The sequence below is a fragment of the Ixodes scapularis genome, unplaced genomic scaffold (genome assembly GCF_016920785.2).
Source record: "Ixodes scapularis isolate PalLabHiFi unplaced genomic scaffold, ASM1692078v2 PGA_scaffold7__128_contigs__length_106722199, whole genome shotgun sequence".
Lineage (NCBI taxonomy): Eukaryota > Metazoa > Arthropoda > Arachnida > Ixodida > Ixodidae > Ixodes > Ixodes scapularis.
This window is the reverse complement of record NW_024609882.1, coordinates 8,432,145-8,452,542: the sequence shown is the minus strand read 5'-3', so window position 1 is coordinate 8,452,542 and position 20,398 is coordinate 8,432,145. Positions and strand designations below refer to the sequence as shown.

Below are 20,398 nucleotides of genomic sequence, written 5' to 3'. Positions count from 1 at the left end.
TTCGCCGAACAGTAGGGAGTTTTAGGGAACCGTTTTTGCACCTCCGATACTGTACGATGGACTATCCGGTACGAACTGCGCATAGAGGGCCCATGGTACCGTATCGGAGGTGCAAAAACGGTTCCCTAAAACTCTCTAGTTATGCCCCATTCCCACTATGATAAGGGCACCTTCTAGCTCCATCGTGGTTGGCCTGCGAGTTGCGGATCCTCCGCGCGTGGCATGGGCTCGCGACCCAAAAGCAAGAGTGGATTTGCCGATTGCAAAGGGACGTGCGCTAGATGTCCCATGAAGACGCTGTCGCACAGTTCATTGACAATACAAAAGAAAGCCTGCAGACACGGAATGAGTCATGTTTCTTCCTTGTATGATGGACATAGGTGTCGTACAAAAATTGCCGGCAGATATGTTGGAAGCGTGTGGGAAGGAAACATCTTTCCAAGATGCTTGATTCGTGTAAGAATATAATTCTTTCATTACGTCCTCAGCGAACGCTTTGTTTTCTCAACGATGTATGTACAGTGTAAGTGCGGCTCTAGGCTGGCTACGTGAATGAGGTAGTAATTACCTTCCATAGAAGTAACATTAAATTTCTCCTAGTAACGGGAGTATAAGAAAACAATTCCTTCGTGCGTCTCAACTTCTCGTGGTTTTCAGTTTTATGCAGCTTCAAGGGCCTTCACTTAAACGAGAAAGATAAATCTGGTAATAAGATAATTTTAGGCGTTCTTCGGCTTGCCCATGTCTTACACCCTAAATAGAGTCTTTCAAGCACATCCCTGAAAGGATTGTTTGTAAAAAAACTGATAGTTTTTTTTTTAGTTCCTTTTTTATTCTAAAGAGTGCTTCGACAACCAGTTGCCTTTCTAGTGCGCCAGGGGCGATAGTTCTTGAAGTCAAAAAAACCTTTCCAAAAGATTTTTTTTAGAGTGTTAGAGAGTTTAGTTGTTGCTCACCTTCGGTGATGGGCGAGTGGATGAGCAGACCGTCGTCGCGAAGCCAGGCGGTGATGACAAGCACGTCCTTGGCGAACGACGGTAGGTGACAGCGGAACAGAGCCGCGTTGCCCCTCGTGACGAATTCGTCGTAGGCTCGGACCTCGAAAGGTTGAGACACCACTGAAATGAAAAACGAGGAACCCTGAAAATCGGCCCATTCTGTCGCAGGATACCTTGTTACTAGTGATGCGCGTCGTCAGAAGCACGTACAGAACGAGAATATTTGAATGCACTTTATTATTTCGTAACAAAACAAACAGATTAATAGAATTTTGTATGACAAACAGAGGAAATTTTCAAGCTGAGGTGCAATAAACGTTACATCAAAAACCAAGTGCTACTCTTTTCACCCTGCAACCGATGAGGTGAACAAGTTAGGTCAATCTCGTTTGCTTGATGGTACGACGTTTAGGTGGATCTTCTAAGCGGAAATGGCTCGCAAGTTATTCATAATTATAGTAACAGTGACGATGAAATTATCTATCGTACATTTTTCGCATCAGGCGCTTCTTAACTCGCTCAATTTCGTTGCACTAATTAGAAAACAAAGAATTCCACGCTACGGAGCTGTATTCAAATTTTGAGCGAACCAAGGAACAAAATGAATAGATCAAACATATAAAGCTAAAAAAAGTTACGCGTCACTCGTGAAATCAGCCCCAGTTTACGTAATGAAGTGCCCACTATTCAAGCGGCATGTTTGTTGTTGTTGTTTTTTTTAATCTGAGACAGTTATTAACAAGAAGGTGAAAGTCACGCATGACACGCTGTATGACTGTTGCACACGGAAGTATGTATTGAAAACCTATCTGATCGCGCTTCCTGGACAGGGATACACTTTTTATCTTTACTGGGTTCAAAGACAAATTATTAGATGATCACCACCTTGACATGTTATTAATATCTTGTTGCAAAAAATAAACAGTCCCCAATGTCACAAACCGATGAATATAGCTTGATATCATCAGCAAACAGTAAAATTTTAGCATATTTACCAGAGAAAACAATATCATTTATAAATACAAAAAGGGAGTGACCCCAGGTTTTAGCCCTGTGGCACTCTTGACGTTGACGGAAAATGATAAGATAATATATTCGAAATCCCAACCAAATTCTTGCGCGAAGAAGGGTATGACTTCAAAAAGGAAAGCTATTGTGGACACATGCCATACAACCGAAGCTTCGACAATAATAGGAAATTATTTACGCTGTCAAAAGCCTTGGACACATCTAAGTAGATGGAACCCACTCGCCTTTAGTGAAAAACCACCGAAGTCGAATAATTAAAGAATGTTCATAGGTTATTGTCGACTGATCTGCCCTGAAGGAGCCTATGCTGATCATAATTTATCTTTTGGCGGAACTAAAAAGAAAGTTGCGCATGCACAACAATTTCAAAAACCTTCGAGAAAGCGCGAAGAATAGAATCGGGTCGGCAGTTATTTACCAGACAAGCGTCACCTGCCCTAAAAATTGGCACTCTAATGGCTTCTTTTCTTTGCTGTGAAAAAATACCATACGAAATAGATAAGTTAAAAATGTGCCGTAAGATAGGAGCCAGAATGTCTCCGCAACATTTGATAACAAAACAAGAGATAGAGCCACCATCTAAAGACTGCTTAGGTTTGAGGCGCCTAATCGCTAGCAACACCTCGTCATCAGATCATCAGATGTGTCGCGAAAAGGATGGCTATCGTGGTTTTCGGTAACTTAGTCAAAATGTTGTTTCGATGGCGAATGCACAAAAAAATCACGAACTAAAATGACCCGCAAAAGTATCTGCAACCTTTTCACTTTAAAGACTTGTAAACAGAATTGTCAAGCAAGGTGATTCCGAGGTTCTTTTCCGGTAAATTTTGTTTCGTGAACTTTCAGAAAGCTTCTAGGTCACACGTCAGATTGCTCTCAACAGATTCGCAATAAAACAGTTCGTCACACTCCTACTGCTTCTTAACCAAGTCAGATATATAGCGAATATTTCATAAACATATAGATCTGAATTTATATACTGCCTATAAAATCTCTGTTGTTTTACGTAAAGAGAACTCCAAATCAGAAGAAAACCAAGAAGAATATTTTGATGATCCAATTACTTTTTTTCAGAATATATCGTTCTAGCGCTCGACGAATAACAGAATCAAGTTTTCAACGGCTGACTGCACGCAAGATTGGCACAACACATTTGTCCAGTCATAACTTTCAACGTACCTGTACAAAGTTAAAAAGTCACCTTTTTTGAAATTAAAGATGAAGGCGACTATTTTGTAGTATTATCTGCAGGCAATCGACAAGATATTGTAAACGGCGGGTGAAACTCGTCATTGCTCACCAAGGGCTGAGACGCCGGTGTGACACAGGACGCAGATGAGCAAGACAAAACAAACAAACAAAAAAGATCTAGTACGTTCCTTTCTCTATTTTTAAAAATATTTCAGGGATGTAGGTCGTTGAAGTTTACGAAGTCAAGTAAAAACGATGCCTTCCTTGTCGTTTATGAATTAACGCCGGTGCTAAACCAGAAGCCCAGTCTATACCCGGAATATTAAAATCACCCCATATCTACACCCTATACTTAGTAAAGTGAATTTTCTCTTGTATCATATTTAAATGGTTTACGAAATGCACATGATTGTACAGAAGAGGGAAGTAAGGAAGTAATAATTTTCAATAAGAAAATTAAAATCATTTTTTGTCTGCAGCTCTACAACATCGGCCCTAATTACGTTCTTGCATGGATCCAATCTTTTCTGACTAACCGTTCTCAATTTGTCACGGTCAATAATAGCATGTCTCCCCATGTGTCCGTTACATCTGGCGTTCATCAGGGGTCAGTTTTAGGCCCCTCCCTGTTTTTAATTTATATTAACGTTTTGCCTATTATTGTGTCTTCGTCTATTTATGTCTTCGCCGATGACTGCTTAATTTGCTGTGATCTTCAAGATATTTCTGATTCGTTGGCACTTCAATCCGACATGAACTCTGTCTCTCGTTGATGTCAGTCGTGGCTAATGAAGCTTAACAATAATAACTGTAAACACAGGGAGTTTCCCGTAAGCCTAACGGCAGCTAGTCCTTGTTATTACCTTGATGGCAACTCTTTGGAACAAGTATCGTCTTACAGATATCTTGGTGTTCACTTAACTTTTCACCTTTCATGTAAACCCCACTTTCAGCATATCACTTGTCGTGCTAACTGCATATTGGTTTGCATAATACGTAACTTCTTATTAGCACCTGTTTCATTTTAATTGGTTTTATATCAAACATTTATCAGACCAAACCTGGAACGTGCAGCCTCTATCTGGGGACCCAGGTCAGTACACTCTCGTCATGGCAGTAACGTCTATCCTAAACATACTTGTACAAGTTACTGAAAAAAGTAACCGATTACAATTAAAATTACTTCACTGTAAAAAGTAACTGATTGCAATTACAATTAGAGCCTCAAAAAGCAGTAAAAAATTACTCTAAAGTAAACGATTAGTTCCCACGCTATTTTTCATGAAATGTTTTATTTTTTTTATTACGGTAGCATAATCCTAGGAGTCTCGCGCTCAGTTGTTCCGAAAAACAAAAAAAAAAAAAAAAAAATTGACCGTTTTTGTTTAAAGTTGAGTGAGTGACGCCAACCCACCCAATCCCTCTCGTAAAATATAAATAAATAAATAAATAAAAAGAGTGCTGGTTAAATACGTTGCTCACAAGAGGCTGGATAAGGTCATACCTGGACGTAGCCTCCGGTGTAGCTCCCCCGAAAATATACCCAGGAAACGAAGCATAGTGAAGTGGCCTACCAATCCTCGAAATCCCGTGCTTAGCGCTTTCGAAAAAAAAAAAATAATAATTGAACGTTGCCGAGAGCTGAGTGACTCCAGCACGTCCAACCCCCCTCCCCCCCCCCCCCCCTTTCCAGAAAAAATAAATTTAGAATCGTTTCAAGGGGTAATTTTGTAATGTATTCCTACAAAAAGTAATTCAATTACAAGGATCGTTACTCCTTAAAGGAAGTAATTGAAGCGTTACAAAATAACAGTAATATGTAATCGATTACAAGTAATCCATTACTTGTAAAGCGTTACGTACAAGTCTGATGTCCTTATGGACAACAGAGGGGGTATTCAGTTGTTCTTTCTCCAAGACGTGCTTTCCATCTCCGATAACACTTGACGACTTGTCATTTTCGAGCGTGCACACGCGGCCAAAGCACAGAAAAAAGAAGGAGCACGCGCTCGAGGCTGGTCATCCAAAAGAGGAGCACTGGATTTCTTGTATTTTAGAGCGCAGCTCTTAGGCGCCCCTTTCCGGCTTGAGCGGCGTCAGCGTCGCCGTCGCCGTCGCCGTCGGCGTAACCGTAAGGCGTCGGCGTAACGTGTCGCCATGACGCGTCGGCGTCGCCGTCGGCGCAACCGTAACGCGTCGGCGTCGCTGTCGCCGTCGGCGTAAACCGTAACGCGTCGGCGTAGTTGTGCGGTGCATTATGGGAAACATCCCATAGTGTACCGCGGTGACGCGCGCGTTACATTATGGGACGTTTTCCATAATGCACCGCGTGGGAGGGAGGAGGGGAAGGGGTAGGGGGAGGAGGAGGGGGAAGGGAGGAGGAGGGTAGGAGGAGGAGGGAGGAGGAGGAGCACGGCAGGAGTCGATACGGAGGAAGGAGGAGAGGGTAGGGACGAGGAGCAGGGGCATACCATTCCCTCCGTACCCTCCGCTCTTCCTCCTCAAGAACTGCGCTTTAGTTCGGCATTAGAGAGAGTCGTAAGCGTCTTTCATTTTTCCTTTTAATGGCACTACATTGCCGTGCACTTTTCGCGTTCTGCAAATTTACCATGCAAGGAAAGATATCCAAGCTAATGGAAGTGCATTGCTGTAATCCCGTTCCCCAAAAAGGGTCGCCCTGTTGAACGACAACAGCACTTATCCTGTGTACAAATCACGTGACACCGAACGCTCGGAAACTTCAATGGGTATCCACATTTGAGCTTGAAATTAACTCGCGCAATTTTTAAAACGTGCATTCATTTACCTCTTACGTTCGTCCCCATGAAAGCAGTTACTGCATTGACTGCAGTTACTTGGAGCCATGCACCGGAAAACTGAGGAAGAGGAAGATATGAGGGCGGGCGGGGACATCTCAACGCCGAGCTCTGGCTGGAATGATTAATGGGTAGACCTAATGCCCGATTCGATTTGAATGAACATCGTGCCGGCGTGCAGTCGTGTATCACTACTGCGTGAGCACGTTAAAGACCCCAGGTTAGCAGTCGTACTACACTGGCGAAATTGCTCATTTACAGTGTAAACCAGTGTCGCCCCTACTGGCAGACCGACCCTACGCTGTATAAATCCCTAAGATGTCCAATTTGACTTCGGCTTTGGGTAGACCTAAAGCTATAGCTGCTTTTGTCTCCACTCCACTCGTCGAACGCTTCAAAACTCCGAATGCGGGCGTCCGGCGTTTGGCTCCAACATTCGAAAGCTTTCGACGAGTGCAGTGGAGACAAAGGCAGCTATAGCTTTAGGTCTACCCACTAATCAATCCAACCAGAGCTCGGCTTTCTGATGTTCCTGCCCACTCTTGTCGCTCTCTCTCCCTCAGTTTTTGAGCGCGTTGAAGAAGTTGTGATACGACGGGCTCCAACTGAACCTGGTGCTTCCATATTTGCATATTTAAAAAAAACACCAAAAAAACATACAACTAAGACTTCAGGTAAATATTGCAATGCCTCAGTTTGGCTGAGAGACCTGACACACTGCTCCAAGGAATAAAAGGAGCTTTAAAAGGAAGCGCACTGCAGACATATTTTCTGAACAATACGTAGTCACAACGTTGCCTATTTTGATTCCGCCCAAGTCATACATATCTTTCTGCGCCCGTATGCAGCACGCAGGAAGATACTCGAAACGGCCTTTCGCCACCTTGGCTCTTTCTAGAGATATTGAGTTATTCACTCGATTCCATGGCCTGGAGAGCTGCGAATCGATTAACTCGCGTCACGTACTCTGGCACGGGTGTCACGAACAAATTAATCATTTAGCTTGAAGCGTTTCACAATGGGCGTGGCCTCAAAACCCGGGAAAATAAAGCGGTCACGCCCCGTGAGTGTACCCCGCCCCATTCATGAAAACCGCGATCCTCTTGGCACCAGAAAGAAAAAAAAACAAGCATACATAACATAAGGTGGAAAGCTTCACAAAACGCGTTCCTAAAAAGTGGTTTTCGGCTTCATCAATTCTTCGAAGCAAGGAAAAAAACGACACGTGATTTAACCCTCGCTTCACTTTTCACGCGCACAACCGAAGAAACGGAGGGGCAGCGTTGGCACAAAAGACGCATGATTCAAGCGTTTCAGCTTCGTTTCACTAAACGCACCTTGGTCCTTGGCCCCCAACCTTTTTACTGGCAAGCTTCTCGCGCACAAGTGAACCGAAATGAAACATACTAAAACCACCTAACTACATGCACAGATTTAAGCTGCTTTTTTTTTTCTTGTTTTTTGGTACCTTCTGACCCCATTCAGTTGATGAATTGCAAAGTCTACTACTGCATTCCTTCGAGACTCTCATTTCTCGCTTGGCGTCCCCCTCTCAAAGAACCGCCAACTTGTTTTGCTTTGTATTGTTCTCACGAACATCGATTCTGAGGAAGATTTTTTTTTATGTTTGTAGCAATTTTTTTCACCTACTCGCTCCCGTTTGACATTTTTCTCGCTCTGAAGACAGAAAATGTATATCTATTAAGTTGTTGTTGGATTCGCTTTAACTTTTTCATCATTTGTCCACGCCATAGGCCCTCGCGCGGTTAACTGATAATACACTATTTAGTTTCGGTGCAACTTTGCTCTCAAATTTATTTTGGCACCCACACGTTCCTTTTTATTTTAATTTATTGAACTGGAATGTCATGACCTTGCAGTTTCAACCTATATTTTGACGAAGTCGCTGCCACTCGAACAAACGACCTGCCCGGGCTACCACACTCGATTAGATTGGCTTTTTATGCAGAAGTGCTTCGCATGGTAAAAATCAAACGGCACTAAAGGAAAATAATTATTAAATTACGCTCGATATATCTCGATATATTATATTGTAAAAATAGTTTGATACCTTACAGCTTAAAAATATTACATAATACACGAAGTAATAATCATAGACGTCTGTGTATTTAGTCTCCGAAGGCTTAGGAGCTATTATGTTAACGCTTCTCGCTTCTTGCCTCTCATTATTGCTCTTCAGCCAATGAGATCGCGTTACTAGCGTATAAGAACGCAGGAAACCAAATCACAAAGCAAGGGGCGTGAACACAAGAAGCCACGCCCCTCGTTCCTTAAGCTCTCAATGGACTATAGTAGTCGTGTCTTATAAACTTAAATGTAACCTTCCTCAAGTCATTACTCTCTGTTTTTTTGCGAGTCTCGGTTTATCTTGTGCGTATTAATTACGAACAAATAAAACTATAAGGTCGCGCTTATTTAAACTCTTGTAAATGAACAAAACCGGAGTAGCGCAGGTGTGAAAAAAAGTTAACCACAATTAATTTTTCTTTTTTTTTTCTCGTGGTTCTATTTAATACGATTCTCAAGGGAGCCTTAAATGTCGGATACAATATCGTCCCATGTGCTCATTGCAAGCCATAACTTTGTTTAACTACCACTCCAAATCATCACCCGACGCTTTCAGAGCTGACGTTCGCTCATAAATCACACTCACAGTTCCCCGAGTTCCGCCACTCGCGCATCAGCTTCTATTTTTTGTTCAAGCTTAAATATAAAAAAACGCCCAAAGCACATCGTGTTTTTTGCGGTTTTTTTTCCTTCTAAAACAAGCTGCTTTGAGTCCACTAAGCATGTCCTTTGTATCGACGGGGGAAAAAAAACGCACCATACAGTGTTTATTTATTATAAAGGCGCCGGAGCGATAATCCCGAAGAGCGCGAAATTAATGAAAAGCCTGCAAAGTCGTGACTCCAACAGTGCGGCCTAATAAATCCCAGTTTTCCTGTGTCCCATTTTCACCGCCAGGTTGCGCCAGTTTGCGCTACGGGTTTCAACGGGCACTTCAGCTCCCCTTATTTAAAGTCACGTCTTTGCCGCTTGGTGGCGTCGCCTCTTCTGGACTCGAGCATTTAGTTCTCGTGACTTTTCGCTTCATTTTGTTCATTTTAAGTAAGCGAACGACAGAGTATCTAAACACTGACAGGGTTAGAACGTCAGGGAGGTCTTCCGGCTATTCCGCCTCCAGCGCGACCTACACACCTTCGATGATACTTTGGAGTCTCGTGAACCCTCGAGCGTGCGCGGGCAGCCTGAGCACTGCGGAAGGCAACGTTTGCATGATGGAAGGCGGACAATATAAAAAAAAATACGCCCTCTCGTTCTCAACTTGTCAGTGAATTCACATAAAAAGTGTGACTAAATAGCCTGTCATCTCTCCTCGTGTTTTTCGCAAGTTTACTCCTGTCATCACCTCTTTTGTCCCGGATAAATTATGCGCCCTATATGGAGATATTGCAGGAAGAACACACGGGAAAATGTCCACTGTCCCTAAGCAACGAACGGCAAAATAAGAAGAGTGCACAATTAAAAACAAATTATTTGAGTTAGACTTTTTTTAGCCTTGCAAAAGCCGTGATAATTTGTGTTGGCCTATGTAATTGGATTGTTTATTCGGAACAATGTAGGCCACACTATTCTTTAAAACGCTAAATGTTTGTCAGCTGCAAGATGGCTCGCTGCAGCGGTGCAGCATCGCAGTAAAAAAAATGAAAGACGTTTACAGTTTTCTGTAACACCGAATTAGAGCGCAGCACTTGAGGAGGAAGAGAGGATGATACGGTGGGGAGGGTATGCCCCTCCTCCTCTCCTTCTCCGCTCCGCGGGGTTACGCCCTGTTGCATTTTTTCCGTAATGCAACGCGCGCAATTACGGCGACGGCAACATCTGCTCAACCCGGAAACGGACGCCTAAAGGCTGAACTCCATGAAGCGAATTTTGCGCCGAATAACTGAAGAACGCCGCCCGACGGCACGCTCGCTTTGAGCGCGACGTAGCAGCCACTGTGTTGAATCTACGCGCAGAACAAAAGCCGTCGGGGAAAATTCGTCAGTTATTCGTCAGCAATGGCGGCTGTAATTTGGCGCGTGTGTAAAGCGTCTATATCCATAGCAAGGTCGAAATTATTAATGTATTTCAGGTATAAAGTAGCAAAAATATGCGCGGCCTCGCTTAAGACCTCTCCATGATCCGAGGCATCAAATTTCTAAACTAAATAATTAAAAAAAAAGTTATATATGAATGCGCAAAGTCGGATCCTTTAGAGTGCCGCGTCCTTGAACTAATTAAGGACTTCAGATGATTCAGCACACGCTTCCATATGTACTAAATTCTTCGAGTATAAATGTATACTATTGATTCGATAAATAAAAATTAAAACAACAAAACTCAAAATATTTTCATATTTCCTGTATGTTTTTTATCTATAAATTATTGATTATTTATTCTGCATTATAAATTTGTATTTTTTTTTTTTTTTTGTTCTGTCGGCCGACCCGCCAGTAGAGGGCAAGAGGCTTTGTCAAGCTGCCTTTCTGCAGCTTCTTTCCCTGCCTCCATCGCCCATTTTGAACGCGGCAGTAAACAAAATTAATTAAATTGAAAATATAAAATTTCATAACGTCCGCTGTGAAGTAAAAGGTTTGTTTAAAAATTGGAATAGCTTTAGTTGCATATTTCTGTCCAAAATACGCAGCACTCCGTGTAGCGGCTTTGAACGTAGATCGCCAGGTATCCAGCCATTTTTAGCGCCCCTTCCGGCAAAATAAGCTAACACTTCTTTCCAGCTCCCACCACCAAGGGACACATATGGTAAGCGAGAATGTCCGATAATATCTCTAGCGCAATTATTGAACAAAACCATTATTGTTTTGAAACAATCATCCCCTTCCACTGCCGCAACAAGTATCCTGCTGAACGTTCTCCTTCTAAACTAAAGTGTTATTTGTGCAATTTGAACAACGTACATAGGTCACAGTTAACGTCCGACAATGAGCATATCAAAATTGTTTCAGTAAACAGATTAAAAAATCGACAAAAAAGATTAACTAATATTCAAGGCGTAAAGCATGTAATAATAATAAAATTGCGCGTTACGGTTGATGTTCGCGCGATGAATTATTTGCAGATCACTTCCAAGCACGCAACGAAGACCCTTATTCTGAAAAGAGCGTTTCCGCCGTGATACAAATCTCCGACGCGCTGCACTCCGTCTATGTTACACTCCATTCAGCTCTAAGCTGGCAGTTGGTTAGGAGTTACGTGTTCACCAGACCGATCACACGCATCTCTTTCATCACGTGACTCGGCTTTCTGCGCGTGAGTATGGGCGGGAGCGTGATCAGGCTGTTAAAGATAGGCGTGTGATTGGTCCAGTGAGAACGTAGCTTCCATTGCACTGCCAGCCTTGCGGCGAACAAATTAGGGTTCTCCGCGGGCTCGATAATACAGCTCCTACTCGAGTAGTTGTTCAAACTAGTTTGGAAGAAGAACTGGTAACCACTGGTTCTGTGGCAATTTACTCTGAGATGAAAAGCCCAGACTGTATCAAGGACTTACGTTAAAGATATGCCTCGAGCGCTTTAGTTGATTAACGCACCCCAAATGACCATCATTGAGCACGTTTCTAAACAGAGCTTCCACTCATTGAGCTCCGAATTACATGCTCGCGGTTCGAGTTCCTCTGCGGCTAGCTTTTGTTTTTATTTTCTTCTTCGTCACCGTTTTCTTGTGATCACGCATGCTGAGCCTCTGTATATTTCAAATATATAAGTAACGTTTTTTGTGTTTTTTTCAAACAAGCACTTGACGGTTAGCTGTTAATCTTTCTTTAAAATAAATGCTACGTATAAGAGATTTTTGGAAATAATGTATGTAACGTCTAGTCGTACATCCACTACAGGGACCCTAAGCCCAAAGATGAATGGTACTGTCAGAAAATTAGATCATTTCGCAAAGGGTCATGCTAAAAAGTCAACGTAGTCTTTATTTAAATGCTTTATTGGGCTTTGCCGCTATTTCAGATCAAAATATTCATTCAGAGTATAGGTGGCACTAGAGGTATTCTCTGAAAAAAATATATGAGTTCAACAAATTGAGAAGTGTTTAGTTCCGCTAAAATAGATGCGCTGGGCATATCTCTGAGCGTTTAATGACTAGACCACGCAATTTTAAGATAGTTTTATATATTTGAACACTTGTAACGCAACACTGCCAGTATTGTTTTGTTTGTTTTATGATTTGGGAATACCGCCGGCAGCTTCAGTGAAAGAAACGACTTCAATTTTAAAATTGCCTAAGCAGTGAGAATTTATAAGCCGTACGTTGCCTTTAGTCGTAAAATTTTAACGAGTGTGTTGAACACACAACCTTGGGTTGTTGGCCAAGAGCGCTGTGTCGCACCGGTCCTATTGCAAAAAGAGTTGAGGCCGGTTCACAGATATACCTATGCGATAACTCAACACTAGAGAAGGCGCTGTTGCAGCACTAACTTGAACGTAACAAACCACAAAAGCAGCGTTTAATAAGTGCTGTTTCACTAATACTTACATAGAGTTATTATAATGTACGCTAGAGGTTCAACTGGCGCTAGTGTGCGGTTTTAAAGTGAAACAGACGGCAACTAGTCTGAAATTGACTTCCGGTAATGTATTTCTATGAAGAAAAAAAAAGTGAATGCATTGTCTCCCTTCGCTTGATTATAAGAGCAAATATCAGGAATACTTTGTACGTACCATTAATTTCACATGCTGCGTGTTTTTTGTTTTTTTTAATTTATGGTATTAAAATTGGTGATAAAATGGCTTTGTTCATGTATTTATGTGCACTATCCGGCACTGTTAGTGCAAACACAGCATCGGTGCTTTTCTGCAGCGGAGTTTACGTGTAAAGGCATGATGAAGAAGATCTCAAAAATCAAGAGAAACGTCAAGAACTACGCACTAACACTGGGTCCGTACCTAGCTGTGTATGTAAACAATAAAATAAAGTGACGTAAAAGTGTTGAGTGCGATTTTCAATAAATAAATTTTGTATTATTCACTCTGCTCTTCATGTTTGGTGCGAAAGTAAGTTTGTTCTAGCGTTCAAAAGTCATATCTGCATGCTTCAAAACTTTTAAAATTGAGAAAATTCAAAAACCTCTAACCGCCCAATAAATTCAGCACAATAATAAAAAGAAAAATGGCTTTTTTTGTGCATTTGTTTTTACTATTTTACGCAATTTGACCGGGAGGGTCGTATTATTGGCATACAGATATCGCAGAATATAAATATTAGCGTCGTCGAGACGTTTCTGTTCCGTGAAAAAGTCCTGCATTCTTCACAACTGTTATTAGTGCTTATATTCTCCGCTTGCCTTTACACACTTTCCGTGGAACATAGGACTGGTTTAGGAATACTGAGAAGTTGAACATCGCTCACTGATCAGAAAAATACTGTGACTACAGCAATTTCTGATGCATTTCTGAAGGAATAGGTACACCACGAAGGAGGCGTCAAGCTGTTGGTGGGTCACTGGAAATAAGAATAAACATAAACATACTGCTAATAACCTTACCTACTTTTCACTAAGGCCCAAGTAACAAAAAAAAAATTCCTATTTTTCTCCGGCGAAGACACAAAGTTCACGCGCTTTTACCTATAGGAATGTTCATGAACACCGCGAAAGTGGACAGGTTGCTGTCTGCTTAAATTTGAAACCGAAAGTCGCATAGGCACTAGCGCCAGTTAAATCTCAAACGTGCATTATAGTAACTCCTGCAATACATATAGCGCGAAGTCAGCGCTACATTAGCAAGCTCAGCGGTATTTTCAGCCTGAGCAATAGCACTGAGTTAGCGCTGTGGCGTATATGAGAGCAGCCCCTTATGACACCAATTCAGTGAGCCTTCAGAAAGCTCACGTGTCTTCTGATTGCGAAATAACCTTTTTTTTTTAAATAAAGTGTAGCAAATAAAATTACGGACATTCGACTTCTCTGGTTGGTGTCGTGGAGTTCTGTGTCTGCAAAGAGGCAAATACATACGTCACTCGAGTTTTCGAGGTAATGGATCAGATGACCACGATCCCTGCTGGTTTCTTTCAGAAACCACCAGGATTGCGAAGCCAAAAAGTGGACGGAGACCTGTCTTCACGACGTCCGAGTCCCCGACTCCTAAAGTTTGCATGAGCTATCCCTCTAGAAGCCTGACTAATTCTTACTTGGCTCCTAAAGACTCAAGCTCTGTCAGCGAACGATTGGACAATTTTTAGAAATATCACCGCTGTCGAGGCCATTAGAGACGATACACAGTTTTAAAACTAGCAAGCAGGAATTCATTAAACAAAACTAAAACACACTAAACACACCAGTTGTAGGTGCGTTCAACTAAGCATACCAAAACAAAATCTGTTGTCAGATAAATGCTATGGTTTGATTTTCCTATCAAAAAGACAGTTTCGTAAAATGCGATCTAACAATCCTACCGTATAGTGAATACGAGAATATTGATATTCTTTGCTGTTACTGCGACGTGCTTTATATCGACTGGGTAATTTCGTCTCTATAATCGCAAGAAGATAATCGAAGCTCTCAGTGTTCATCTACAGCAGCCGCTACTAAACCCTCTGGCAAACTTCAGAGGCTCCCCCTATCCTAACATTCCATCCTGCGCGCCACCTTGAGTTACTTTGCCCTCATCGCATATTCGAGCGAATCTCTTAAGCCTTATCCGATTGCGCCGCTTACGTCCAGATATCCACCAGCATGGACGGCGAGGTGGTCGTATAATCAGCGCATTTATTGTGTCGGCATACGCGCCACTTTTTTTATTTTTCTATTTTGCAACGAACCGTGAAAAGATGCAACCCGAGGTTCGATAAGAATGGACCACTAAAGTTACGCCGCCGCATGATAGATGACAGTATTGAGGGTGCTTAGCTGCGACAGAGGCTCGGGCCGTTGCGTGATCAATCTGATGCCTGGATGACCCGCTTTCCTGTTTTTGTTGTACTTTATCCAAGCAAAGGCACGTTCTTCAAAGGCGAGGGTTTGTGTAGTATTTCTGTTTGAACCCAAAGTCGCTATTTGAAGGCACTGTGCACTTTTTTCTTGACGAGGGCTGTTTGGGGCGGCGGACGTGGTATTGTTTTGGAAGTCAGGCCCCACTTTCTCTCCCTTCGACACAAGACACACACACAGACAAAGATACAATTTCATTGAAAACGACAGCGTTGGTTACAAAAAAAAAAAAAAAAAGATAATAACGGCAACGCGAGTACTTGAGGAGAAAAAGAAAAGAAAGGAAACGTTGATTTTTGTGCTTCGATCGGCGTGGGCTCCCGTGTGACCTCGATTATTTTAAATGGGGCCTCGAGTGGAGCGACGCGTGCTTATTTTCTCAAGACTGCCGCAGTTAACACGACATTATCTCGTTGACCCCACTTACGGGTATATGCTCGAACGAATCGAGAAATTCAGGCTTTGCAAGCCTGAAACATTGTAAAGGTAAGTCTGAAGTACCTATACCCAAATAAAGATTAATAATTTTTAAGAAAGCTAGTATATATTGACAGGGAATACTTTACTTAAATCTTAAACAAATTTTAAGAAAAAGCAGTAAACAAAAGTCATTCTACCCGTAGAGCCCAAAGCTCAAGCCGAACAAAGCCGCATAAGTCCCGAAACTTAGAGAGACGTGAGATTGTCACGTGGTCCATTTCCAAGCTCGTGACGCAGAGATGCTGCGCCCGCAACAGGCTCTTAAGCGGTGACAACCTCACTGGGCTTAGATCTTCTCGATCAATCTGGGCCAATGCTCCATGTCCTCCTTCAGATCAGTATCGTAGGCGTTACCCCAAAAACGTAACAAAATACGTTGCTAGTTACTTTTAAATAAAATAAACGTATTCCAGACCCACGTTAGCTCAAATTAAAATGAAAGCGTCACCGTTATCTTTACAGATAGAAAAGAAACCACGTTCCCTTGCGTTACTTTCATTTGTGAATTAAAACGTTTTAGTCTTTTGACGTTACATGTATGTGTATCCACCTTGCCTGCCACTGACGGCGGCAGCGTTTTCTGGCACTAGGACAAAGGGAGTGGGCGTTGGGGTTTTCCTAAAGTGGGATTGTTTGCGTGGAAAATAAAAAAAAGAGTCAAAATTTTGATGGTATCTAGAATGAGTGAAAAAGAGATAGTACTTGGCGCCCTAAAAACAAAACAAAACTGAAGTGTATTTTTTTTTTTTTTGTTGAAGATGTACTGAGTAACGTAACTACGTTACAAGTTTCCCGAAATAAGTAACGTAAATATGTTATCCGGTACTGCTTTCAATATGTAACGAGTACGTTGCTGCGTTACCCGTTACTTTAGATAGGTAAAGTTAGTACTTTATGCGTTACTGTTTTGAAATAGTAGCGAGGACATCACTACGTTACGAAAGCAGTAACGCTTAACCGCCAATACTGCCGGAGACGTTGCATTTGCTCGTTGTATCTTTTTGTTTTTTGTTTTTTGGTTAGTGTATGTGGGACGAACATCAATTTATACCAATAGTGGTGTGTGAGAACAGCGAACCGTGACACTGGGTACGATGTTTCATGTGCTCAGTGTCATAGCGAAGACTGTTTTGTTATGTCTATACATATGTTCATTCTCATGATTCGACAAACACCCTCCGCAGTGGACGGCAGCGATCAGCTTAGCGAAGACCTTCGGGGAAATTTAGCCGTACTGAAACTTTAGAGCGAGATATCACTGACAAAGAATTAGACACTCATGAAAGTTGAAGAGAATACGCGACCATCTTTGGGGGTGATAAAAATGCGCTTTACAAAATTTAAAAACAACCCCCTCCCGCTCTTGAAACCCGCGATACCTTTGTTTCGAATGTTAAAAAGTTATTTGGTGGTACACAATTCGTGTCTTCTGTATGGTATTTTGTGGTAGAGAAATGTTTTTGAGTGCAGTCACGTATTTTGTTCGACGCTTCAATTGCGTTTCGTGTAGCGCGCTTTAACATATTCTTAGCACTTCTTTCTCGGTTGAAAAACGAGCCTAGCATTCGCCGTGAGAGGGCCTTTGAAACCTCCTACATTTCGAAATCTCCGAACCGTCGCGTTTACTTCCCCAACCGCATGTTACTTTCGTTTGTGTCTAAAAAATAAAATTGTATTTTATCGTTTCGTTTTTGTTTTTCGTTCTTTCACTCTATGTGTTCTAAAGCAAGAAACCGAGTGATCGAAAATAGTTTTATATTTTTGTTCTACAATAAAATTTGAAACACTGAGAAATTTGCGTTTCTTGCGATCAAAATAAAATTGAGCTGAGCTTGGTGATGTAAGACAAGAGCCGGACCGAATAGAAAAATAAAAGAAAATACTTTAGAAAAGCATGGGTTGAGCAAATCTGAGCCAGAATACATTTATCATTCTCGAGAGCGGCTGAAATTGTTATTCGCTGCGAGTTTTCACTTTGGTAACGTTCTGCCTCACTCCCTATAATTCGGCATATTTCTCGTGATTCTCCCTTATTTTTACGTACTTTAAATGTATTTTTTTTTTCTGTAATCGAGGAACAATAAAAAAAGTAAAGAAAACAGTGTAAAGCGGCACGCGCAGATGAATTCGGTATGCTTGCTATTCTATGCGCTTTCCGTGGTTTGATCACCTCATATGAGCGGAGCATACAAGAACGGTATTAAAATAGCAGATATAGCACGAACAAACACAAAAAAAAATACACATATAACTCTTTTTTTTTTTTTCGAAACAGATTTGAAACGTTTGGGAACTGATGGAAATGTGCCCGCTGCATAAAAACGATGCGCGTTTTGGTTTTTATTCTTCGTCAAAATAATCAGTCTTCGCAGCATTTCCATCAGTTCCCAAACGTTCAAAATCTGTTTCTTTTTTATAAATGGATATATATAGATATATTTGTGCATTTTTGTGCGGCGTAATTGTTGTTGAAGTTACAGCAGGCGTCCTTTATTATCTTTATATAACATATTTAAAGCAACCCCGAATACCTGCATTTGGCGTCCATTGAATGCAAGTGGTGGTTGTAAAGTAGTTCGATATTTAAAAAGATGACGACTCTAAAATTAAGGCCGGGAGTTTTCTAAACCTTTTTTTTTTTTAAGCAATTCTTGCAAGCATTTATTTACTATATTTTCTGCAGCTTCTGGAGTGCTACTGGTGTTTCTATTATGTTTCTTGAAACTAGAGTATCTACCGCGAAACGTAAACAATCACAAATGGAGAAACAGGCAGTGAAATCTTGAGATTCACGGAACCCCAATGAAGGAAAAAGAGGACCTGTAGGCAAAACAGGAATGAAGCTGCAAAAACACTCGCAATTCCGGATGTTACAAACAACGAGGTTGCCAATATTCATAGGCTAGCATCTGTAAAGGTAGTGTGTTCACGTTCAGTGCCAGCAACAAGAACAACTTCTTTATTTTTGAGCACGCGCCCCTTTGGTCTCTTCGCGTGCACGCAGTGTTGCTCCCGCTAGCATATGGTACATCCCTCTTTCTTTGAAGGAACAAAGAACAAAGCACAAAAGAGTAAAAAGCAAAGAAGGCATAACTTAAAGAGGGGAGGTATAAAACAAACAAAACAAAGTTATACACAACAACCGTGAGCAGCGCGTGGAGCGGGCTGTACTCCTAACCTTCCTCGGGCTTCGATGATTGGAGGCTGGTGATGACTCGCTGGAGAGCGGGACTGCTGACTGTCGCCTCCTGTAGGCGAGCTAGTGTGCCTTGGCCCACTACCTCACATAGGACGCCCACCGCAAGCACTTCTACATCCGTCGTGGCCTCTTCCTGTGATGGATCTGATGCAATCCTCGGTAAATTGTCGGCAACCACCAACTTATTACTGGGGACAAACTGCAACTCGAAATCATATTTCAGTAGTGGTAAAATAGTCGTTGGAGACGGGGAGGCATTTCTCCTATTTCTTTTTTTGAAATGGCCAACAGCGGATGATGGTCTGTTTCGGCGACGATATGTTTTCCCAGTACGTAGTCACTAAACTTTTCCCAACCGAAGGCTATGCCCAAGGCCTCTTTTTCAATCTGAGCATGCCGGCGTTCAGTGTCAGTAAGCACCCGAGACGCGTAGCCTACCGCACGTCAGTCCATTCTATGCTGTTGAAGCAACACAGCCCCTAGAGCAAATGCGGACGCATCAGTTGACAACTTGCTGGGCAACTCGGGATCATAGATTGCTAGAACTGGAGTTCGCGTCAGCATTTTTTTTAGTTGCTTCCACTGACGATCATGGACACTAGTCCATTCAAAATGGTGTCATTCCTAACTAGACCGCGTTGGGCTTCCGTTTGAGACGACAGGTCTGGTAAGTATTTCCCGAAGTAGTTCACCGCGCCAAGAAGGCGTTGAACTTCTTTTTTTTTTTGTCGTTGGAATAGGGTGCCGTGCAACACAGCTTATCAAGTCTGGGTTCGGTTCAATTCCGTTGGAACTGATTCTGTCGCCAAGAAAGTTTATTTCTTTTTGGCCAAAGGTGCATTTGCACTTATTAAGCGTCAGTCCCTCAGCTTGGGCTGTTGCCAACGCCTGACGAAGCCTTTTGTCGTGTTCTTCTCGTGTGGCGCCCCACACCAGTACATCATCTATGTACACACGCACACCAGGAAGAGCGTCGAATATCTGGCTCATTGTGCTCTGGAATACTTCCGGAGCTGAATCGATTTCGAAAGCTAGTCTTAGATATCGGTAACGACCAAAAGGGCTGCTGAACGTGCGAATCTCCGAGGTCTGTTCATCAAGCGGAATCTGATGAAATCCGCTGCTAGCATCAAGGCGACTGAAATACTTGGCACGCACTAGCTCGCTCTCGATTTCCTCGCGACGTGAGATCTGATAATGTTCTCTTTTCAGTGCCCGATTCACGTTTCGAGGGTCCATGCAGATTCTTAATTTGCCATTTTTTTTTTGCACAACGACTAAGAAACTCACACCGTCGGAGGGTTTCTTAACATTTGCGATAGTGCCTGCGGCCTCCATGGATTCCAGTTCTTTCTTGAGGGGTTCCCTTAGTGCGTGCGGCACTCGTCTGGCGGGCTGGACCACTGGTACGGCGTCATCTCGAAGTACCATTTTGTACTCCCGTCGTGTCTTGCCGATACCGGAGAACAGCCTCGGGAATTCCGACTGTTTGGGTTGAAAGCCTTGCCCTCCACTGAACTTACTCGGTTCACGAGGCCCAGTTGTTCGCATGCACGGAGACCCAGAATAGCTTGGTTCCTTTTCACCACAAAGAAGTCGAGCTGCACTGGTCGCTTGTCGAGCTGCACAGACAGACGTGCCTTTCCGCTGCGTTGAACTCCGCCGCCTC

At 42.5% G+C, this 20,398-nt stretch overlaps 1 protein-coding gene across 1 annotated transcript in view; it reads right to left on the bottom strand.

The window, feature by feature from the left end:
- Positions 1-20,398, bottom strand: part of LOC8040188 (Down syndrome cell adhesion molecule-like protein Dscam2) — a 292,425-nt gene that overhangs the window by 192,566 nt on the left and 79,461 nt on the right. Inside the window, exon 3 of the mRNA XM_042286468.1 lies at positions 957-1,118. Within this exon, the coding sequence (XP_042142402.1) occupies positions 957-1,118 (162 nt within the window). The remainder of the gene's footprint in view (positions 1-956; positions 1,119-20,398) is intronic.